At 38.9% G+C, this 25,276-nt stretch overlaps 1 protein-coding gene across 1 annotated transcript; it reads right to left on the reverse strand.

Moving 5' to 3' along the window:
• Positions 1-1,153: 1,153 nt before the first annotated feature.
• On the reverse strand, positions 1,154-24,515 carry LOC143612971 (uncharacterized). The gene is made up of 6 exons (XM_077086815.1): positions 24,259-24,515; positions 20,407-20,632; positions 13,812-13,907; positions 2,156-2,197; positions 1,409-1,553; positions 1,154-1,287 (listed from the first exon to the last, which is right to left on the reverse strand). Exons 1-6 carry the CDS (start codon positions 24,312-24,314, stop codon positions 1,169-1,171), a joined length of 684 nt encoding a protein of 227 aa, XP_076942930.1. The 5' UTR covers positions 24,315-24,515; the 3' UTR covers positions 1,154-1,168.
• Between the last annotated feature and the right edge of the window lie 761 nt (positions 24,516-25,276).

Genomic DNA, 25,276 nt, shown 5'->3' on the forward strand with positions numbered 1-25,276 from the left:
TCATGGAGACTAATTCTGTGTCGATTTCTGAAGCCCAGGATGCGAGATTTTTGCTGTCACAGGTGCGTTTTTCTGAGGCTAAAGATAAGTGGGTCTGGGCCCCGGATAAACAAGGGCTGTTTTTTGTGGCGACGGTGAAATGTTGGCTGCGTAATGATGGTTCGAGTCAGCACGGGGCAGTCATGATCTGGGAGACCTGGATCCCAATTAAAGTTAATCTATTTGTATGGAGATTGGGTATTGATCGTCTTTCGACCCGTTTGGCACTGAGTAGAAGACATATTAGCTTATCGTGCACTTTGTGTCCATTGTGTGAGGCTGTGGATGAATCGGCGAAGCATTTATTCTTGGAATGTGGTTTTGTTTTCGGAGTTTGGAGTAGCATTTGGTTGTGGTGCAGGATTTCCAGGTATGAATTTCTATCTATCGCAGATTTATTCCAGTTGAAGGATATCGCTTTTAGTTCCAAGTGAGAGAAGAAGGTGGTTAAAGGCATTTTTATGGTGACGTGTTGGGCTATTTGGACGGAGCGCAACAAGAAAATTTTAAATGGGGCAAAGCCGAGAGTGATAGATATTGTGGCTTTGGTGAAGGCTTTGACCTTTTTTGGTTTAATCATAGAACTAGATGTAAAAAAGCGGATTGGAACGTTTGGGTGAAATACCCCTTGTATTGTTTGTAAGGTGTTTTTGGCGGTCCTCGGTTTGAGGTCTTGCCTTTGTTAATGAAGTTTTAGTTTAAAAAAAAAATCTCAAACTTTGTATATATTAGTTTTACTAATTTTTAATTAATGCCCATAATTTATATTTATATTAATTTCTCATAATTTGTATTGAATTATATAAATACATAAAAGGAAAGAGGGAGAGAATTGCCGTGCATAGTAACCATATATCGGTAATCTGTCGCTAAACTGTCCGTCAGTAATCCTCTGAATCTGTTTACTATAAGATTACCAAGACATATGGTGGATGTGTCTTTCACTAATGCTCATTATTTAGTGGTTTGAGTAAGGTTTAAAAAAGCTAACCGAACTAGCTTAGGAACTCGGTTTCTGGTTTGAGTATGCCATGAGATTGGAAATTGAGCATAATACATGGCGTTTGACCAAGTATATTTGAAAATGATATGCTCATTAATCTGAAATAGAATTGAAATAAAGAATAATTCAAAACATATATATACCTAATTTTTGGACCCCATGCCCACCATGATGATAGAACACGAGAGGATCAACATATGCTTCCATTAGTTCAACTGCAGTTTGCTTTGCAAAGTCATTCTCATCTATAGGGAAACAACAATTTTCAATCTAGGTTATAAACACGTTGTATTTGTTAATTGCAAGTCAAACTAAGTTAGACCAAGTAGTTTTTTTTGTAACTAAAAGTAATTTTATTACTCTTACCAAAAATGTGGAGTGACGGAATATTTATCGGAGAAGAGAATGCGGTTTCAGTGATCTTTGGTGCGGGAAATGACATACTTCCTAGTTTGCCTCCCGATATAAAAATAACATGTTTGATTTTTTCAACTTTCGTGAGACATGCACCCTTTATAAATACAAGTAGGTAAAAACTTATGGTTGCAATTAAGCAAATTGGAAATAAATAATCTCACATTTTGTGTATTGACCGATAATAATCACATCCTTAAAAATCTCTGCCAACGGTCCAACTTTCGACTATTTTTCTCTCAATGAACCACCGTTAAAAATCACTTAACGATTTTCCGAAGGCTTTTTATCGGAAGAAAGATACAAGTCGACTGATGTAAACTTATCTCGAAACGGTTACTCAAATTACTTGGTTTTTGTTAATCGGAAATTTAAACACCCAAATTGAAACACGGTTTCGTCGTTTGGATCATTGTTTCGAGATAAGTATTACATCAGTCGGCTCATATGCTTCTTACGATCAAAAGCCCTAAAACATCGTTTTAAAATTTGAAAAAAAAAACTTGACAACATTAAGTGTTTTTTAACATAGGCTTACTGAGAGAAAAATAGTCGAAAGGTTAGACGGCTGATAAAGAGTATTAAAGGTGAGATTGTTATCGACGAATACATCAAAGTTGAAATTATTTATTTCTAATTTATCTTACAATTAAGATCAAATCTATAATTTCATAGAGCATTCTATAGGTAGTTGCTTACATGTTCCTTCATTCCTGGCAATGCACCTCCTATGATGGCTCCCTGTTTATTAAATAACTTTTTTTGTAAAATGAGTAGATTAAATAAATCTAAACCATTAATGTCAATAACTAATTTTCCTAAAGTTTTGTAATCCTTACATACACATGATTATATATGTGCGTTAAAACTATCTGTAGAGATAGGGTATTAAACCCGTCATTTAACTAAGTATAATACCCAAACCAAGCGCGACCAAAGCGCTGGGCGGAACAAAAGGTGGGGATAATCACCATACGCCGGGTAGTTCCTTAAAATAATACATATCCCTTAACACCTAGGAAATAGTACCGCAAAGGTACCACAAGCATGGGACAAAAAGGTACAATCCACGTGGGAATAACCACCCAACCAATAAGGATGGAACAACACATGAAGGATAGTACAAACAGTACGAAATGTCCTTGTCAAAAGGCCATGATGCCCACCAACTTCCACTAACCTCCAAAATCACACGAATGGATAATATTATTGGTGGAAGGACATGACAATGTGGTTGACTACCCTTTCTCTCTCTCCTCCGGCTATAAATACCAGTGGATCTCCAAATGGTAAAGGACACTCTCCCATGTTCATTAAATATATTCCATACTACCAAATACTGATTCTCACGCCGGAGGGTGGTTACGAGATAATCCCCCCCCCATTCCTCGTAACGAGCTCACGGTGTTCTGTTTTGCAGGATATACTCATCTGTGCCAAGGAAGGTTTTATAACCCACCGTGGGAAATACTCATCTTAATCCCCAGACTAACGTGTTAGACCTTGAGAGGTGGATTAGTGTTTCTTCACTATCCAATATATAATTTGTTCGTATGTTTACTTTTTCAATTTTCTATGATTTACCTATGCTTGTGTAGATAATTAAATATGAATTGTGCGTGGGTGCGTGACTATATTTAAGTTATACATGAAAAAATGGCGTCCGTTGTGCAACCGAGAGCACTGTTTGATACAGCCTCTAGTAGCAACGAAGAAGAAGAATACGAGGAACATTCAATACCAATCCATAAAAAGACGATGACCAACAAGTCACCGCTTGGTCAACAAAATAGCAAGGCGAGTGACAAGTTGCATCGATCGCGTCTCGAGAAAGACTCACGCCTGGATGATCCAGACTACGAAGAAAGTTGGAAAGGTCCAGACACTAAAAAACTGGTGAAATACCATCCAGATGCGGCGGAAGAATTTTCCAAACCATACCGACCGACAACATCGGCAGGAAAATCGAAATTTGTGGCAAGAATCGCGGAGGCGGAGTTGCCAGAAAATCCAAAAATACCACCAACGGTCGGACAATATGATGGCATCTCAGATCCAGATGACCATTTGCAAACCTTCACAGCCGCGGGGCTAGTGTCAGGATGGACCATGCCACTATGGTGTCACATCTTTACACTGACACTAGTCGGAGCCGCCAGAGCATGGTATGAAAGATTACCAGATGGGCAGATCTTAAGGGAAGACTTAGCTAAAAATTTCATCCAACAATTCATCCAACAATGGCGTCACATCAGCGATCCAGCTGACATTCTGAACATCGTCAGAAAAGATAATGAAACACTGGAAGATTTCATTACCAGATTTAACCAAGAAGGCCTGAACATAGGCGGCGTGAGTGAAGAATTGCTGCGGGCAGCCTTTCGCCAAAACGTAAAGTGTGACGATCTCATTCGGAACCTTACGGGCAGATATGGCATGCCACAGCGATGGGATGATGTCATGACCGCGGCCAAAAGATACAAGCGAATGGAAAAAAGCTTGGGGAAAGAACTGGCAAAGAACGATGCCAGAAATGATATCAACAGAGCCCGCCAAGGCAAGAGAATATCCTCTGTATGGTCAAGGCTGAATAACGAAAAGAACCTGCGGCGTATGAACCATTCAAGGCCAGACATAAAGGTCAGGCAAACGCATCCAGATGGACTCCACTGACAAAAAGCGCAACACACATCATGTATACAAAAGGGATCCAGTTAAAGAAACCAGCACCAATCAAGCATGGTCCAAACACAGATATGAAAAGCTATTGTGACTATCACGAACAACATGGGCATACAACTAACCAATGTTCTAATCTGAAAGATGCCATTGAAGAGTATGTCAAAAACGGAAAGTTAGATCACCTCGTAAAAAGCATCAAAGGAAAATATAGGCGCCCACCTCCAAGTGACGGCGGAATGCCAGAGAAGAAAATTAAAGACCTTGACGCCAACATGATTTCAGGCAACGCCCACCCCAAGAAGCGAAGGCAAATAGAATATGCGGCCTGGAAAGAAGAACAAGTCATCTTCCCAAAAGTAAGAGGAGGGGCGAACAAGAAGGCGCCTTTAGTAATCACAGCCGTGTTCGGTCACTATCGAACACCGCGTTTTTTCATTGACGCGGGGGCAACGTCCAACATCATGTATCGTCAATGTTTTTTCCTACTGGACGATAAAGATAAAAAGCAGCCGACGCCAGTCAACGCTCCAATCGTGGGTTTTAATCAAAGTATTAAATACCCGCTGGGCCAGTTAACGTTCCAAGTGGAGCTGAGTGATGGATTTCATTCACGAACGGAAGACGTAGACTTCCTAGTAATGGAAACACCTCACTCACACTATGACTTAATTTTGGGAAGAGAAGCAATTGGCGATTTCAACGCTAATCCCTCAACAGCCCATAGGATATTGGGAGTACCGACTCCGACGGGAATAGCAATGATATACTCTAACAAAGATGCAACATGGCGGAAAGGAAGACACCACCCCAAAAGATACTAAAGACCAGCAAAACTCGAGAAATAGAAAAATGGGTGCTCAATAAAGAATTCCCCGAACAAAGCATAACCATTGGACCGACCATCTCCGAAGAAGCACGGGCGAGACTCAAAAGACTGTTAATTAAAAACATTGATGTCTTCGCCTGGACTCCAGTAGACAAGACAGGTGTCCCGCGAAACAAGGCGGAACATGAATTAAAAGTTAATCCAACCTTTGATGGGGCCGGACCAAGCGAAAGCCTGTGATGAACAAGTCCAACAGTTGATAGAGGCGAGCATAATCTGGGAAATTCAGTACCAAACATGGGTAGCCAACCCGGTGATGGTGCCTAAAACAAACGGTCAATGGCGCATGTGCATCGACTTTAAAGATCTCTACAAAGCATTTCCAAAAGACTGCTACCCGCTGCCAGAAATTGATCTTAAAGTAGACGCGCTGGTACCCTTTCAATTCAAATGTTTCTTAGACGCATACAAGGGTTACCATCAAATACACATGGCAGCAAAAGACCAGAACAAGACGGCGTTAAGAACAAACAGCGGAACGTATTGTTACAAAATGATGCCATTTGGCCTAAAAAACGCTGGATCTACTTACCAGCGGTTGATGGATAAAGAATTGAAGCCCCAAATCGGAAGGAATTTGGAAGTCTACATGGACGATTTGGTCATCAAAAGCAAGAGGGAAGCAACAATGTTAAAAGACATCGAAGAGACCTTCAAAACCCTAAGGTCGATTAACATGAACCTCAACCCGGGAAAATGTTCTTTCGGCATGGAAGAAGGAAAATTCCTGGGAGTAATCATAACAAGTGGTGGCTTCAAAGCCAACCCAGAAAAGTTGGAAGCCGTTCAAAAAATACCTTCACCAAAATTTGTCAAGCAAGTACAGACACTCAATGGTCGTTTAGTCGCGCTGAACAGATTTTTGTCCAGCCACGCTGAAAGATCTTTTCCTTTCGTCTCGACCTTGATAAATTGCCTCAAGAAGTCTCAGTTCTGATGGACAGAGAAAGCAGAAACAGCATTCCAAGAAATCAAAGCGCGCCTAGTAGAACTACCAACGCTAACAGCCCCTAAAGCTGGAGAACCGCTGTTGGTATACTTAGCAACATCAGAAAGAGCAGCAAGCGCAGTCTTGATGGTGGAAAGAAATGACGTCCAAACGCCCATTTACTACGTAAGCCGCACGCTAGCAGATGCGGAAACAAGATACTTCACCTTGGAAAAGCTGGTCTTATCCCTGGTTCAGACAGCGCGGCGTTTGAGAAGGTACTTTCAAGGCCATCCAATACATGTTCTCACCAACATTCTCTAACAAAATGTGCAGAGCAAGCCAGAATTGTCCGGGAGACTTGCAAAATGGGACATAGAATTGGGAGAGCATGCTATCGTATATAAACCAAGGCCAGCGATTAAGGGCCAGGTTTTGGCTGATTTCATCGCGGAAATTCCTCAAGAAAAGGAGGAAGAATGTAAGAAGGAGATTGAACCCCCTGCTGATCAAAGAAAAAATGAAGTCTGGAAGCTGTTCACAGACGGCGCTTCTAATGATGAAGGGGCGGGAGCGGGCCTGAGAATAACCAACCCGGAGGGACAACACTTCACGTACGCAATTCTCCTAGAATTCAAGAGTACAAACAATGAGGCGGAGTACGAAGCGTTGTTGGCAAGGTTAAGAATCGCCATAAAAATTAGGAGCCCAGCACTTAGAAGCACATGTAGATTCAATGCTAGTAGCAAACCAGATCGAAGGGTCATATGATGCAAAAGATGACAAGATGGCATCATACTTAGCACAAGCCATAATGCTAATGACAACCTTCACCACATGCAAGATAAAGCACATCAGACGAAGTGAAAACAAACAGGCAGATGCCTTAAGCAAATTGGCGTCGGTAGGATTCGAACATTTGGCAAAAGACGTCCGTGTAGAAGTTCTGAAAACACCTTCAATAATGAATAGAGAAATTTTTGTATGTTCAACGGCGAAAACAAATCGGATGACACCGATCATCCACTACCTCGAAAGGGGTATTTTGCCAGAAAAGAAAACGGAAGCTCGAAAAATCCGCCACAAAGCCCTGAACTACACAATCCAAGATGGCATCCTATACTGGCGGTCATACTTAGGACCACTTCTCAGATGTGTAGACCCGCAAGACGCGAATTATCTTGTGAGAAAAATTCATGAAGGAATATGTGGCGTACATGCGGGTCCAAGAATGGTGGTGGCCAAAATAATGAATACGGGGTACTATTGGCCGGGTATGCATGTAGATGCCGAAAAAGAGCTAAGGAAATGCAGCGCGTGTCAACATCACGCACCAAACACCCTGCGCCCAAAGAATGCCATAATCCCTGTAACAGCCTCTTGGCTATTCTAGAAATGGGCAATTGACATAACTGGACCATTCCCAGAGGCGCCAGGGCGGGTGAAGTTTCTTATCGTGGCAATTGATTACTTCACAAAATGGATAGAAGCAAAACCAGTAGCAACAATCAACGCACCCAACGTTAAGAAATTCATATGGGAATTCATCATCTGTCGTTTCGGACTGCCCATGAATCTGGTTAGTGATAATGGAACACAATTTGCAGATCAACACATCCAGCGATGGTTAAAAGAGCTCAATGTCACGCAAACGTTTACCTCCGTCGCTTACCCACAAGGAAATGGTGAAGTAGAACGCGCTAACAGAACTATCGTAGGCGGAATCAAGAAAAGATTGGAAAACCTCAAATCTGGATGGGTTGATCAATTATCCCATGTCTTATGGGCCATACGAACCCAAAGGAATACAAGCAACGCAGAAACGTTGTTCTTCCTAACATACGGTACAGAGGCAATGATTCCCGCAGAAATCGGCGTTCCATCACCAAGAGTAACAGTGTAAAAAGACAACGAGGCGGAAAGACGCCTAGACTTAATGCTCCAGGAAGAACGTCGAGAGTTGGCCACAATTAGAGAGCAAAATTACAAACGCCAACTACAAAAATACTACGATGCAAAAGTTAAAATCTGCGAGTTCAATGCTGGAGATTACGTCATTCGCAACAACGAGGCATCAAGAGTGCATGCGCAAGGCAAGTTAGCGCCTTCTTGGGAAGGACCTTATCATATTAAGGAAGTGTTGGGGAAAGGTGCCTATGTCCTTATGCAACTCGATGGCTCACCAATTCCCAGAACTTGGAATGCAGCGCAACTACGAAGATGTTATATGTAAATCGATTCCAAAATTGTAAACATAGGCCAAGGGTCAAACAAGTTTGAAGGGAAACGATGCCCAACATTTTCACAAAACAAAAAGTTCATTGCATTCATATATACAAAAAATTACAAGAGGGTACCAACACCCGCGGAATAAAAAAAATATAAAGTTACAAGTATACAACGAAGAAAGCTAGTCAAGATCATTAACGTTGTTTCCGGACTTGTCAACAGCGGCAACACTATCTTCGTGGTCACCACCAGATGTGGTGGACGGTCCAGCCAACGAAGGCTCCAACAGCTTCCTCAACAGCTGCACGCCATTTTTCTCCTTGGCATACCCGGCAACCGCCGAAAGAATAGGGAAAGTAAGAGCGTCATACTCCGCCTCGGCGGCAACATACTCCGCTTTCACATCAATAGCGTGAAGAACATAGGCTTCAGGAGGGAGCTTGTTGCGCAGATGCGTCACCGCATCCTGAAAGCCGATCTTGTGTCCAAGTTTCCGGGAAGCAGTAACAAGGGCTCCAACACATCACGTTAAGTCATCGTCAGTGATGATGCGTTGAGCAACCTACATAATAAAAATCAGTAAAATGCAAAATACAAGTATTAACGTATTAACAACATACCTTGCAGATGGCGTGTTTCAACAGCCAATCGTGGTCGGCAGCAATGGCGGCACATTCGGCAGATAAAGCTTTAATGGTCCCTTCATTAGAGACCAATGTGTCAGCCAGCTTGCCCGCGTCCGCCTTCCTTGACTCGGCCTCCACCTCCAACTCTTCAATACGCTTGCGGAAAGCAGCGTTTTCACTCTCGAGTTTGGCGGGAGCCTCCTTGGCTGAAAGAGCTCGGCTGCATGCTTCCGCAAGATCAGCGTTAGACTTTTTAAAAGCAGCCTCGAACTCCTTATAACGAGCAGCACGTTCGCGGGCAGATTCCGCCAAATCTGCCTCAACCTTCGCCAATTTTGCTTCAGCATCAATCAGAGCCTGGCGTTGCTCTGATGATTCTTTACCTGCCTTCCAGACGGCAACCTCAGCATCTTTCACCAACTTCTCCATCTCGCTCTCCTGGGAACTTGCCTCGATCTTATCCTCATGAAGAGCGCGGTTCTCGCGCAAAAATTCGACGAAATTAGAGAAAGCTTGGACTTGATGAAAAGCAGCGTCAGAGTACAGACTACCCCGAGGCTGGATCTTGCGAGCAATGCCCTCACCGGGAGAAACAACATGTTCCAAAAACTCTTTACAAATGGTCGGGTCTTCAAAATTGGCGCCGCAAGTAACTTTCCAACGAGGACAAAAAAGTTGATTTGCCTCCATGGAATCACGGGGATCCATATCTACATTCAATACCCCGCCACTCAAACCGCCACTCAACCCGCCACTGCTGCCACCAGGGAACTCAAATAATTTACCTTGCACCGTCGCGCCAATAGTAAAAGGCGGCGGCAGCACAACCTCATCACCATCAAGAACGTAATTCTTGTCTGGTGAAGACTGCCTTGACTTCATGAGGTCGGCAAAAGAAATACTGGCCAAGTCAATACCAACCTTGGGAGATTTGTCCATAATCGCCTTCATCGGTCCAGCGAATGACGAAGGCTGGGAAATCAACGAAACAGAAGTTTCCACCGAATCGCGTACCGTCGTCACAATGGTTTCGGCCTCAGACTGGCCAACCACACCCGTCATCATTGGCAAACTCAACATCTTTACAAAAGGCATGGCCTCCGACAAGCCGCCAACGCTTGTTATCATCGACAAATTGGCAGAGACAATCGCTGGTGAAGAAGCCGCAGAGAAGGAAATAGTCGATGAAGAAATCGCCAAAGTCCCTACAAAAATCAAAGGAAAATTAAATGAGGTCGCGCCATAACAAACCACAATGTTAAGGGAAAAAACCCATACCTGACGATTTAACAAGACTTCTCCTCTTCACAAAATTGCCAAATCGAGGTTTCTTGAAGAGGCGGTGTACCTCTTCGTCATCTTCATTAATCACAGGGGCGGGTCCCCCATGGTGTGGAACAGTGAACGCCCCACCTGCTGGGGAAGAAGAAGAAGAAGATGATGAACTGGTAGATACGAAATTTCATATCCACAACAGTTCCAGGAGCTGCGGCTGCAGAAGACACAAGATCTGTCGCCACCAAAATTGGAGTAGCGACAGACCGACTTGTGTCCAAGACAGACACAGCAGTCACAGGCTGTAAGACTGAAGGCTAGGAGAAGCCAACAGAAACCTGTGCGGAGGTGGTTGGGGAAGACTCCGCGGCACCACTCGAACCGAGTGCTTCAAGCAATGAAGCGGGCGAAGATACCGGATTCCCAAAAGGGACGGCGGATACGAAAACGAAATCGTCGTCATCATCCGCAACATCTCTCGCGGCGGTATCTATCGGAAACGCAACCGACTCCCCACCACTTCGTTGGGTGTTCCTACTACTGCACTTAGGAACACGCACAACGTTAGGTCGTCTACCTGGAAATCAAAGGGAAAAGTTAGCAAAAGAAATACATAAGGAACCATGTTCAATAAGCAGCAAGAAAAAGCTTACCCCCCCCCCCCGACTGGTAACAAAGCTAGGAGGCGGCAGCGGTCGCAGAGCAAGTGATTTCCCCATAGGAAGAGGAAACACAAAGTTCCGGGCGGTCCTAGTAAGGATCGGTTCCTCGCGAGGAACCAAATCCCTCCGTCCCAACAATTTCACACCCTCTTCCTCGGGCTGCAAAAGAAGCATGCAATCGTCCACCTCTGAATAAAGAGACAAGGGTTATTATTACAAATAAATACCTAAACAAAAAAACAGTTATTATTACGATACTAACCCTGACCGCCGTTAAGGATGATCGGCACCTTATGGGCATCCTCCCAGATGCGACTCATCCCAAACAACACAAACACACGCTCGGAGTAGTGACGAAGCGGGGAAAGACTGGCCTGCAACGTGGTGAACCAGTCCAAACCAGAATACGGAGCCACCTTAGGCTCAGCAAGCTCCTTCACATCCAAAAAATGCATGGAATGAGGCACCACACGTGCAGAAACGTAGAAGAACAAACTCTTCCACTCGTGCAGACTCTGGGGTGCATCCAAAGCAATCGCTTTGGCACTACCACGAGTGAATAGATTATACCACCCCTGGTAGAAACGCCACCAGAGGCGTAATGTCAAGACAGTGACAACTATACTCAAAATGGCGAAGGCGAGCCATTCCGAGTGGATGAATCTGGCTAAGGTGTAGCCCAAAAACATCCAACACATCCAACAAAAAGCGAGTAATGGGCAATCGGAAGTTGCCCAAGAAAAAATACTCCCTATAAACGGCAATATTGCCAACAGGAGCCTCCCGAGCTGTCTTGCCAGACGCAGGCAATTCAGGCTCATACTCAGGGCCAAGGTTATAGACCTTGACTATATCATTGAAGTCGGGAACGGTCATGCGACAACCGACGAACTCTATATTGTTATTCTTCTTGGCCTTAGACGATTGAGAGGATTCAGCCATAAAGGAGAAAATATTCAACGAAGAAAGGAAAGGAAAATATGCAGAGAAAGTGGGAAAAGTGATTTCCAAATAGCGTAACCCCGCCTTTTATACTAATCAGAGAGGAGGGATACAAAAGGGTTGGACGACACGCGGTCCAATGATAAACCGCCACGATAACAAAATCCCAGTGGATATGTGTTACAGCTGGGCGCGTCACCGGGATTCTTGCCCACTCGCCTGACACAGACGAAAAAGCTGAACTGCAAAGCAACCGTCGCCAAACTGTCATATCCGACTGTCGCTTCACTGACTTGCATTTAATTCACCTCTCCACGCCAAATACACGTCATCAGCACATGAAAAAATAACAAGTGTTGATAAAAAATAGGCTCCGCTAAGGGATGATTTTCAACAATCACCCGCAAAAATAGGCTCCGCCAAGGGATGATTTTCAATAATCACCCGCCAAAAATAGGCTCCGCCAAAGGATGATTTTCAATAATCACCCGCAAAAATAGGCTCCGCCAAGGGATGATTTTCAATAATCACCCGCCAAAAATAGGCTCCGTCAAGGGATGATTTCCAATAATCACCCGCCAAAAATAGGCTCCGCCAAGGGATGATTTTCAATAATCACCCGCCAAAAATAGGCTCCGCCAAGGGATGATTTTCAATAATCACCCGCCAAAAATAGGCTCCGCCAATGGATGATTTTCAGTAATCACTCGCCAAAAATAGGCAAAGGGTTTATTTTCAATAATCACCCACCAAAAATAGGCTCCGCCAAAGGATGATTTCCAATACTCACCTGCCAAAAAGAGGCACCGCAAGAGGATGATTATCAAAATCAACCGCTAAAACACAAAACCAGAACATTCAAAACATCGACTGATGCTTGTTAAGTACCTACTTGTCGGGAAGAATGGTTTTCAATAACCAAATACCCAAACAGACAATATTGGTAGAAAACAGGCGGAATGCAAACGGCGAAAAGCTACAAACAAAAGCCCATGATAAGTCCACAGCTCCCCTTTTTTTGAAAATGGCAACTACGGACTAGGGGGACTTGTAGAGGTAGGGTATTAAACCCGTCATTTAACTAAGTATAATACCCAAACCAAGCGCGACCAAAGCGCTGGGCGGAACAAAAGGCGGGGATAATCACCATACGCCGGGTAGTTCCTTAAAATAATACATATCCCTTAACACCTAGGGAATAGTACCGCAAAGGTCCCACAAGCATGAGACAAAAAGTTACAATCCACATGGGAATAACCACCCAACCAATAGGGATGAAACAACACATGAAGGATAGTACAAACAGTACGAAATGTCCTTGTCAAAAGGCCATGATGCCCACCAACTTCCACCAACCTCCACAATCACACGAATGGATAATATTATTGGTGGAAGGACATGACAACGTGGTTGACCACCCTTTCTCTTTCTCCTCCGGCTATAAATACCAGTGGATCTCCAAATGGTAAAGGACACTCTCCCATATTCATTAAATATATTCCATATGACCAAATACTGATTCTCACGCCGGAGGGTGGTTACAAGAGAATCCCCCCATTCCTCGTAACGAGCTCACGGTGTTCTGTTTTGCAGGATATACTCATCTGTGCCAAGGAAGGTTTTATAACCCACCGTGGGAAATACTCATCTTAATCCCCAGACTAACGTGTTAGACCTTGAGAGGTGGATTAGTGTTTCTTCACTATCCAATATATAATTTGTTCGTATGTTTACTTTTTCAATTTTCTATGATTTACCTATGCATGTGCAGATAATCAAATATGAACTGTGCGTGAGTGCGTGACTATGTTTAAGTTATACATGTATTAAAAAACAATGAAACTAATTTAATTGTTCACACTTATTTACTTGGCTTTGGAAAAGGTGAGTGATTAACAATGCATAGTACATAATAGATATTTACTATTTTATAATGCTAAAAAATTTATGAGGTATTAGTTAATGTATGTATTCTCACGTTATATAGTATCACGTACGTCTTTTCGGTATATAAATTAAAAGAAAAACATTGTACTCATCTTCTTTTACATTTTAAAAATCACATGTATTAATTCATTACAATCTTGACTTATGTGTCTTTAAATTAAGCACAAATGAATTTTACCTGAGAAACCCCGAACACCCCATAGAACGGTCCGAGCTCGATCATGCGATCTTCTATGTATGCTATGGACTTGTCAAGTTCGCAGGTCGCATTCGTCTTATAGTTGACAAGAGCACTTAAATATATCAGCATCCATTCATTATCAATAGCAAGTTCCATAGATATGTATATTTATAAATATGGGAGGTTAGAATGGAAACTCACTCGAGTAGTGAAAACAATGAAAACTCATTCTTAATACATTTTATAAGTTAAAAAAACATTGATTTGTGTAGTTGTGAACAAAAGAAAATAAAAACAGAAAATTAGTTTTATTTTTTGTACTCTCCTGAAAAAAATAATGTAAACTCTAGTTGTGCATAACTTTCTTTTATTTTTTTATAAAATTTTATTCATAACATGTATTTAATATGTTTAAAAATTTTAAATAAGATATCATTTCATATAGCGGTATTCACAACCCCTTTACGGGCTCCGTAGCAAGAAATAATATATTCTGTTAAAGAGAGTCATTTGCGTAAATTGCTTTGAATGGGCAAATCAATCATTTGCCCTTGGGGATCCGACATTAATCCTCTCATACCTACTAATTGATGTACCTGGAATGCATTTCCTCTGGCTCCCGAAAAAGACATTATATGGACTGGATTAAAAGGATCGGTCATCCGAAAATAAAAAAGTTGATTGTTACTCTAAGACAAAATGTGATTTATGATATCAAAAGAGAAACACGTTCAATATATTATGGTAAAGAAAATAATTAAAGTGGACGAGAAATCCAGATACGAGATAAGAACTTCGGCACACGAGTTTAGCTTCAACGAGGAGGAGATCTTCTAGAACGCTACGATATTTGTATTTAGCTATAAATAGGGACTTGTAGTCATATTTATGTGTGTGTTTTCTAGTGTGTAAACAACCATACAAGGGGAACTTACCTTGGGTGGGATCGATTCGTTTTAACGTTATGAATCTTTTATAACAGGTTACGGAGTCGTTCAATATTATCTTTATATTCTTTGTTAGATCTTTATCGTATCTATCTCAATCGTTTATCAAGAACGAAATCTATTCGTTTGTCCAGTTTAGGGACCTACAATTGGTATCAGAGCGAGTCGAACTAACGTATTCAATTTTGTTCTTGATATTCAGGTTCTAATTCCGCGATTACCCGAACCGAAACGTTAATTTCTTGAAGACCCGTTGAAGTTTTGAAAATAAAGTTTGAAGATCTTGAAAATAAAGTTGGAAATAATCGTTCTAGAAGTTTATCTTTGTATATCCATTGTTTTGGGACAGTTCCTTCATGCACCGAAATTTCGGCGAGCCTAGGGTTCTTCTCCGGCAATGATTCCAAATATTGAAGATGTACTAATCAAACTCCGATATTCAATTTGTATCCAGTGAGTGTCGGCTATCTCTAACTGTTGTAGGGGTCGATATTCTTGTGAATAGTGAGCCAAAGGCTGCGGTTGCGGCGGCTTCGGAGTGGTTGTGGGTAGTAGCCTGTGGCTTCGCAGATGACAATGATGGTGTTTGAAGAGTGAGTTCCGGAGTACGATTTTTTGGCAGCTGTAGCTTTCAGGCAAAACCACCTCTCTACCGGTGGTTGTCCAAACAATTTGTTGAAACTGGCGTTTATATTTCCGGCGGTTATATTTCCAGTCAGATGGTCGGATCTGGTGGTGGTGTGGCTGGAACAACGATTTTCTGGCATAGATATACCGGATGAAGAAGATGAGAAGAAATCAATGTTTCCGGTTCAAGGTATGGCTTGTAACTCGTCCGATTGATTAGCCGGATGGCAACAATGATGTTGTCAGAATCGGTTTTCCGATGGGCTTATCGTCAGACATCTAGGGAAGGAGGTGGTTATAGAGGAAGTTGTGATGGTGGTGGAGTATACGTGGCGGCGGTGGACGGTGGTTGAGAACCGAGATTTTTTCCGGTGTTATTGGATTTGGTGTTTCCGGTGAATTAATGGTTTTCCGGTGACAGTATGAACTCCATCGGGTTTTCTAGTGAGATCCGGCTGGTTTTTTCGACGGCCGGTCAATGAAATGGCGGCTAAGAATGGATAAAATGGTTCCATCTTTCTTTTATGTTTTGTTTCGTAAATGTAAGGAAATGGGCTTGGTGTAACATCCCGAACTTTCTAGAATATTAATTAATATATTGACTGCGTCGGGTGAAATAAATGAGTTAGTGGAACGATAATAATATGAAGAGTAAGTAGGCTATTTAGATGGGATTAATTATGGACTAAAAAAGAAAGATGGGCTTTGAGTCCATGGGCTTAAGGGAGTATAAATACCCCTTAAACCCTAATCCTTTCCATTTCCATCCATCTTATTCTCTCCACACTCACAACACACGCACCATCCACGGCCGCAAGTAGAAGAGGAAATCCAGGACCAAACCCGAGATAGATATTGATAGATATTGAGTATACAAGCAAGATACAAGATTAATATTTCATAACAAGCTAGCCGTGACCTAATAACCGTATAAAGGTGTGTTCTTGATCTTAAAGATTTTGTTTTTATGAACGAATGATCATGAAAATCAAACCTAGAGTAGATCGGGTGTAGACGAGCCATAAAGTAGCAAACTTGAGGATTAAAGATGAACCCAATCAACTCATTAGTTATAAACCTAGCTAAAATGGGTTTTGAAAGTAATAAAGGTTCAAGCTTTATGCTAAAAACGAGTTAGGTCTTGATGATGGGTTGATAATAAACGTAAAACGGTTAAGAATAGTGGAAAAAGGTGGTTAAAATTCATGATATGGACCGTTAACAGTTAAGTAGGTTGGGGATGAGATGAAAAGAAAGAAAAATGAGCTAAAAACACCTGACCCGAGAGTTCTCGGTCACAATTGATGGTTTTCGGTCAACATGGGATTTCGGTCAACATGAGTTCTCGGTCAAAGAGAATTCTCGGTGACCAAGTGTTCTCGGCCACCTTATGGGTTTTTGGCCAGAACAAGGTTCTCGGTCAAAACAGTGTTTTCGGCCAACCTGAGTTCTCCGTTCAAGAGTTCTCGACTGACCAGTTTATGTTGGGTTTGGGCCTAAACTCAGTTGGGCCCAGACACCTCCATGAACGGTTGAGGCCTGACTTAGCTAAGTCTACAAGATGCTAAGCCCATATCCGTAGTCAAACAAACTAGCCCATTATCTTAAAGTTAAATAACAAGCCCAACTTAGAAGATACATCGGTTAACCAAAAATACAGACTTAATTAATTATGCGGTTAATTAACGAATATATATATATATATATATATATATATATATATATATATAACAGTTAGCCGTGCACAATTAAAGAAGGGGATAACGATTAATGGCGAACGCAACAGGATCCATGTGAATTTCTAGCCCCATTTTCCTTGTTATGTTTTCGGGGCTGTGTGCATACTCGATGTGAAGTGTGAATACACTGATCTTTAGTGGTAAGTGCATGCTATAGATGTTATCCAAGGTAGCTATTATATAATGCTTGTCGGTGCGTGAACGATCTTCGGATATTGCACGTATCGTCAAGGATAGTGATTGTCCAGTGGTTATTAGTAGGTATAAATGCTATGATGTGACTTGTTTATTATGTAAATAATGAAATGATAGGAAGTGTATTATAGACAAGTAGAAGTAGAGTGTGATAGAAGTGGATAGGGGTCTATTAAGAGTGTTAAAGTGACAAAGTGGCATAACATTATTCGTTATCAAAGTGGTATAACGTTATTCGTTATCAAAGTGGCATAACGTTATTCGTTATTAAAGTGGCATAACGCTATTCGTTATTAAAGTGGCATAACGTTATTCGTTATTAAAATGGCATAAAGTTGTTCGTTATTAAAGTGGCTAAGCTGTAGGGGTAAATAAGAGGTTAAGTGGTAAGGTGAGTAGGTTAGATAGTGGGCTATGTGTCTTCGGATACATATGTAATGCATGTAGTTATTGTATGATAAGTTGCTTGATTAACTAGAACTCACTCAGCGTGGCTGACTTTTAGTATGCACGCAGGAGGTTTGACCAAAGAGTTAGCATTAGGATGGCACATGGCAGGGATTTAACAGCTGGCATCTGAAGATGGAAGAAACGATGCTTTAAGTATAATGTTTTGTGATATGGTATCAAAGAAAAGATTTAATGTTTTGTAACGAATGCTTGATGTTTTATATTCCGTGAAAAGTTTTAATAAACTCTGATTTGTAGAACTGTATTTATGAGTAAATCCGACGCTAAAGTAGGGCTACCGGGAACGGGGCCTTACACTTGGGCCCTATATAGGAGCTATTTAAATCAAGAAATGGATCAACAAAAGTTTTGGGCGTCCTACATATTCCAGATTCACTTTGGGCTATCATACAAAACTAAATTAATTTGGGCCGGTTATGAGAAATAATTTAGGGGTAACGACAAGATTGTTGCTCGGGTTGACCAATGAAAGTCAATATTGATCGGGTTTTTCTTTTGAAAAAAAAAAATTTGATATCACAAGTCAAGGGGGGTGCTTGTAAGTCCAAAATGTGACTTATGATATCAAAAGAACGAACTCATCAAATATAATATGGTCAAGAAAATATTTAAAGTAGGCAAGAAATCTGGTTACGATACGAGAACTTCGATACACGAGTCTAGTTTCAACGGGTGGGAGATCTTCTAGAATGTTATGTTATTTGTGTTTAGTTATAAACAGGGACTTATAGTCATATTTATGTGTGTGTTACCTAGTGTGTAAACAACCACCCAAGGGGAGCTCACCTTGGGTGAGATCGCTTCGTTTAATGTTATGAATCTTTTATTATCGGTTACTGAGTCGTTCAATATTATCTTTATATTATTTTTTTCGATCATTTTTATACCGCACTCGACTCGATCGTTTATCAAGAATAAAATCTATTCGTTTGTCCGGTTTAAGGACCTTCAGTCACATCAAGTTTTCATGCGTATTCTTACCTAGAGTGAGTTTTCATTCTATATGACTATAAGATGTGGATGTTAATTTATCAATTTTGATCCTATGTGGCAATTAATTCTGTCGTGAAACACCAGCCCAACCATGGGCGAATCTTCATTGGGGTTAGGGGTGGCCCCGGCCCCCCCTATTTTTTTCGCAATAATGTAAATTTACCTGTTTTCGGTCGAAAAATTTTATATGTAGTGTAAGTTTAGCCTTTTTTGGCCGAAAATTTGAGTCCCCCCCGGCACCTCAGTCCAAGTTTCGCCACTGACTGCCCAACTTGTAAAAATGTCAGCTCGTGTTGAACTTAGCGTGAATTATTCACCGACAGATCGCCACTCAAACCTATATATATATATATATATATTTATCTTCATTTATTTATCCTTGACCACTCACCCCTTCCATTAACATATTTATTTTACCACCCCAAAATGATTTTTTAATTAACAAGTGGCAAAAAAATTTTAAAAATAAATACACTAGTTTTTATAATTTTTTTTCTGGAACATTCAGGTATAAACTTTAATGAAAATGGATTTGCTTTCGAAAAAGTATTGTTTTGTTCTTACAAATGACTTTAACGTGTGCTTGGACTCGTAAATTTAGTGAAATAGATATATATTTTTCAAACTACCCTATGACGAGGAGTTTCGAAAATTTAATGTCTTTATATTATAAGTTTATATTTTTTCAATTATCATACCTTTAAATGTATTTTATTATGGACTTTTCATCTGTTGACGACTCATGTTCGCTCGTTTCGCTTTATATTCACATGATTATATTTTAGTTGTATTTAAAATTTAATTTTAGATATATTAATTAGTTTTGGTTATATTAGTTATTTTTTTTAAAAGGAGGGTAGTGGTAAATTGGTGACCATTTTCATGTTAACGTGGAAAATAGTGAAGTGAATTGGAGGTATGATATAGCGCTGACGTGTCACTGTAAAATGAGAAGCAAAATGACATCAACAGCCTTTAGCCTAATATCCCCCCCCCCCAACCTTCTCCCTTCACACACACACATGATTGTGTAGTTTACATAATTCCAAAACACTTACAAACTTTAACAACAAATTGTATTTTGAACTTTATTTATATGTTAGTATTGCCAGAGAATAGTTCTAACATTTTTTTTAATAAAATTATATGGTTACATATGTGTAAAACAATATAGATGTACGTAAAAACTAATTTCATAATTGTAATCGTATATATACATATTATAAGTGATAAGATTCCTTAAATAGTATTAATATGTAAAAAGAATAGAAGAAGAAAAAACTAAAAAAATGATTAATTGTTAGGAGTTCTTAGAGTTCTTAAATTATATAATAGTTTTGCAGTTAAACTCATCCTATATATGTGTGTGCTTGTAGTAGGTAAATGATACAATATAAAGTCTCATAATCACGAAAAGTGTAAAAAAGATTTTGAAAGATTAAGGGTTTTATAAATGTAAGCAAACAACGTTTTGTATTAAGTTCTAACATTATATATCATTATGGAAGTTCACGCGTCAAACTCTAAAATAAGCATGATTTAGCAAGACCACCTTGAATCTATAGTTTTATACGACTCGATCATTTAGTGTTTAGATCATAGGTTCATATGTATTATTACCTTATTGTTCGTGAACCAACTGTAACCCTCATCGACTAATGTTCCACCATCTGCGCTGCACGGGCCATTGATGAATACAAGATCCATCTTTTCTAGCACAAACTCTAGCCAAGTATTTAAACTGTTTTTAAAGTATTCTGCATTTGTGCCAAGTCCATGAAGGCATAAAAATTTAGGTTTCTTTGGAGTCCCATCGCTCTGTAGTTCATGAATATCTATAAGTATGCTGCAAAATGTAACAGACTAACCGTTAAGTATTAGTTAATTAAGCAAGTAACAAAAATATACGTATGTTTATAAAGGGTAAGATTAAAATACAAAGTACAACAAAAATGAGAAGGGTGAGAAGTAATTTAATCCATTGATCTTAAATTTGGATGATGGAGATTAATTTAAAACTAAAAATTGATGAAAATGACATGAAGGTAATAGCTCACTTATGATGACTTTCTCTCTCCACATGTAAGACACGTGTCAATTCCTTCATCATTTTAAAACGTATATAACATTTTCATATGACATTTTGATTAGAAAGTTTTTACCTTAATAACAAGTGTTTTTTTTATCTTTAATATGAATATCATATTGTTTTATAAAAATAAAAAAAATGTTAGTGGGTTTTTTTATATTATGTTATTTGGTTGTCTATTGTGTTTTTTAATTGACTTTTTCTATGCATCGTGTTATATATTTTGGTCATTGTGTTTTTCAGTTGATACTCATATTAAATATAAAAGTTACAACAAAGATTACATCGTTGTGTCTTTTTGTTCGTCATTGTGTTTTTATGCTCAACATTTGTCATTCTACTTATCATTGTGTTTTAGTCATTGTTCTCAATATTCACTTTAGTTGAGAAAAATAGTATCATGTTCATTGTGTATTACGTTCAATTCATTGTGTAATATGTAGATTCCATTGTGTTTTACGTTTCAGGTCATTGTGTTATATGTATTTACCATTGTCTTATGTTTCAGGCCATTGTGTTATATATACTCATTATTGTGTTTAACGTTTCAAGTTATTGTGTAATATGTATTCATTATTATGTTTTATATATTAGATATATAATTTGTTGTTATTTTTCATTGTATTTACATATTATTACACAACGTGTTATTAGTATATATAAAAAACACAATGATCAGTTGAAAGACACAATGGAGAAAAAATCACATTGACAAACAGAAAGACATAATGATGAAAAAGACACAATAGTAAGCAAAAAAAAACACGATGATGTAATTTTTTTTTATTTTTATAACAAAATCATACTCATATTAAAGTTAAAAAAACGCTTATTATAGTGAATTTTATTTTGAAAAAAATATCATATGAAAAACTTATAGACGTTTGAAAATGATGGAAGAATTAACATGTGACTTGCATGTGAAGAGAGAAAATGTGTACTATTACTTTTATATCCCTTTTTCTTCGGTCCCTACTTAATACATGCCAATTGATTATGGCTTTTCACAATCCTTATTTTTGTTGACCTTTATAAAATAGCTCAACCATGTTTATAAATTTTAAGTTGTGGCCAATTTTAGAGTTTTTTACAAGCAAATCAGAAAAAAATATATCAATAGGAGAGAATTTCAAATGCATCCCAATAAACTTTTGAAATATAATACATACTCAAATATAGGGAAAAGATCCACTACAATAATAGTTTAATGTACAATAGGTACGCGGATTCCTTTTTTCACGAAATCAATTCATGAAATCACATCCCAACATCTTAGAATCGTCAATACATATCCAATTAACCATTGGTTCACCGAACAAAACAGTTTTGGATCATTAATCGATCAATTTTTTATTTATTTTTTCACGAAAACTGTTTTTGAGCGTTTTAGGTTTTGTCTGAGCGTTTTAAGTTTTTGGTTGAGCGTTTTTTTGAGCGTTTTAGGTTTTGGCTGAGCGTTTTAAGTTTTTGGTTGAGCATTTTTTGAGCGTTTTAGTTTTTGTCTTTGTTTTTTTCCTTTGAGCGTCTCGCGTACCTATCGTATGTTAAGGCATTATTGTACAATATCTCGACCTATACTGTACAATAATGCCTTAACGTACGGTAGGTAAAACGTGCAATATATTGACTTTGATTTACTGTTCCATTAAATTAGATTAATATATAGGTTACCAATTTAACTTGCTGTTGTGTCTAAATTTCCATTAGAGTTCAGGGTTTAGAGTTTAGGTGAATTTCCATTAACCTGACCCGACTCAAGTTTCAATCCTCTCCATCTTCCTGATCGAACTGTTTTCATGGAGCTCAATGGTTACTAGACTCACCAAACCACTCAATTTCCTCTCATTTTCACCTACCAATAGCCGAATTCTCCTTCACCCCCCTTCTGTACAAAAACAAATGCTGGTAAACCCAAACCCAAACCCTAACCCTAGGTCAATTCAAATCAAGGCTTTTTGCAGGGTAATGAAATTGATTATGAATTTGTACATGTGAAGTCTTTAGCAAATGCAAAGGAAGTAGAACGTGTTTGTAATGTGATTGATGAACTGTTTGTGTTGGACTGAAACATGGAATTTGTGTTGCAAGATTCTAGGGTTAACTTGACTCGTGATCTGTTTATTGATGTATTACAGTATGGTGGATGAAGCAAAAAGGTGGCTCTTGGTGGTCGTTTGCCAAAGGCTGCAGATCGGTGGTACTAGTGCTTGGTTGCAGGTTGTTGGTGATGTGGTGGTAGGAGGTGGATAGTGTGGCAAGATATAAAGAAGGAAGGTGGAGGGTGACGAGGTAGGGGATGAAGAAGAAGGGTGGGGGATTGAGGCTAACTATTATACCACCGAAGATGTTTTTTGACAACAAGACGTGCCAGCTCAGCGGACTAATGAAGTTAACCATCCGTTAGTCACAGACCGTTAAAAATAAATCGCCTTTAGTTTGGATCGCCATCAGCCAACCAAATATTAAGTTAGGACTGTTAGAGCATAGTTGAAAACTTGAAATTATTTATAATCAGTTTTCCAAAAATAAAAACATAATTAAATCAAAACTACTAAAGAAATTCACACACATCCCAAAACCTTTTCAAAGTAATCATGCATACGTAAATCAAATTTAAAATATCATGCATGCCCTCTTATAATAAATAACTTCACAGAAAATTAACCTGTTGTCATATTCCAATGCTATGATGTTACCAATTTAATTTGTTGGTTACTTTATTTTAGTCATGCTAAACGTATCCTCCTGTTTGCTTGTCATACCCTCTCTTCCATGGAAAAACCAACTTTCATATTACCTCTTAAAATCATAAAATTACCAAATTAGCATAAAATTAAGGATTTCATATTTCTTTTTTCAAGTCGCGTTTTTTTTATGATTTCGGGTTTAGAGTTTAGGGTTAGGGTTCGGGTTTTAGGGTTTAGGGTTTAGGTTTTCGGGTTTAGGGTTTATTTTGTAAAAGATAAAGAGACAAAATAAGGATATTATAAATATATATACTATTAAAATTAAAGAAAAGATATTATAAATATTTACAAAACTAATACTAAAAAAATAAATTAATAGTAATACTTGATAGTTTTTAATTTGATATATGTAGTGGAAGTTATTAAGTGAAAAAATGTTGTAGGAACTAATATGTATATAAATAATGTTATGAGATAATAGTAATTATTATGAGGTAATAGTAATTAATCTAATAACCTCACCGGGGGGGGGGGGGGGGGGTGTTTGTATATTTTGTACAAATAATGTAAGGGGAGTTACGTTTAGCAGCATCCTTATTTTATTCATGATGCCTATGTGACAATGACATGGGTCTTTCAAATAAAAATATCAATTAAGTGATTAAAAACATTTCTATGACTGTGAGTCAAACTTACCTTAAAGACCGGTACAAAAATAGGTGAGTCAGGATTCGCAATATGGAAGACACCATCACATCCAAAATGGTTGCACAAAGGGACTTGTAGTATTGAAGGTATGCTTTTAAAAGATTCAAGTCCTCATATGCTTTCCCAAGATTCTTCAAATGAGCGTATTTCTCGTCCACTAAAATAAACCATGACAAATAACTTAAAACAACCCAAAAGGCTATATCGAAGCAATTTGGTGATGTTGCTCAAATCAAACAATGGATACACAACAATTTTGATTTTCAATGCTACAAGGATTAATCATCGATTGACCACACTATATATGTTTAGGTTTCTAATCTTCAACATTCAAGCAGATGTCAATGATAGTTTTTGCATTTTACTAGAAGTGGAACAAAAGTTCATTAAGATTGGTCTTCAATTATTGTGAAGACTGCACCTAAAATGTTGACAAATTCCTATCGATCTCAAATTCAAAGATTTAGAGAATCGAACACATAGCTCATATTACATCTCCAATTGCCTAATTATAACATGTAGTTGAGTTAATATAAGTTCGGTATTAAAATAAATGCAACATGAAACTTCAGGGGATGTTTGGTCATTAACGGAAAGTTCTATTAAAAATATTCAAAGAGGGGTTTAGAAATTCATCTTTTTTTTTTTTTTTTTAATGTCAAAATCAAATGTGGATTATGCAGGTGTTCGTGAATTCCGATTGAGTTAGGAATGTAGAAACTAGAGATCTTATATTTACCTCCTTATGAATTTGGAGCTTGGTAAGTATCATCTTCCTAAAAGATAATTTTAGATGTGTTCTGGGTAGCCATGAATGAAATATAGGGTTCATGTTTGTTTGTGGTTGTAGATGATAAACTTTGTGTTTCTTTCATTAAGAACTTCATTGTTGGTATCCAAATATTTAATGCATGTTGAGGGTTTAATGAGTGGAAGTTAGTTTTAATAGAATGACGATATAATCTATAAATTCTTGCTGAAGTGAGAGGAAGTGGTTTTATTGTGG

The sequence above is a fragment of the Bidens hawaiensis genome, unplaced genomic scaffold (genome assembly GCF_021521415.1).
Source record: "Bidens hawaiensis isolate Kalapana, Puna unplaced genomic scaffold, B.hawaiensis_p1.1 tig00036291_1, whole genome shotgun sequence".
Taxonomy (NCBI): domain Eukaryota; kingdom Viridiplantae; phylum Streptophyta; class Magnoliopsida; order Asterales; family Asteraceae; genus Bidens; species Bidens hawaiensis.

Excerpts from the sequence above, each read along its gene's own strand:
- LOC143612971 (XM_077086815.1), bottom strand. The coding sequence starts at position 24,314 with ATGGTGTCTTCCATATTGCGAATCCTGACTCACCTATTTTTGTACCGG. Across the intron at positions 20,633-24,258 it reads TTTTTGTACCGGTCTTTAAG|CATACTTATAGATATTCATG; the intron begins GTAAGTTTGACT and ends TACATTTTGCAG. Across the intron at positions 2,198-13,811 it reads GGGTGTTCGGGGTTTCTCAG|GGAGCCATCATAGGAGGTGC; the intron begins GTAAAATTCATT and ends TTTAATAAACAG.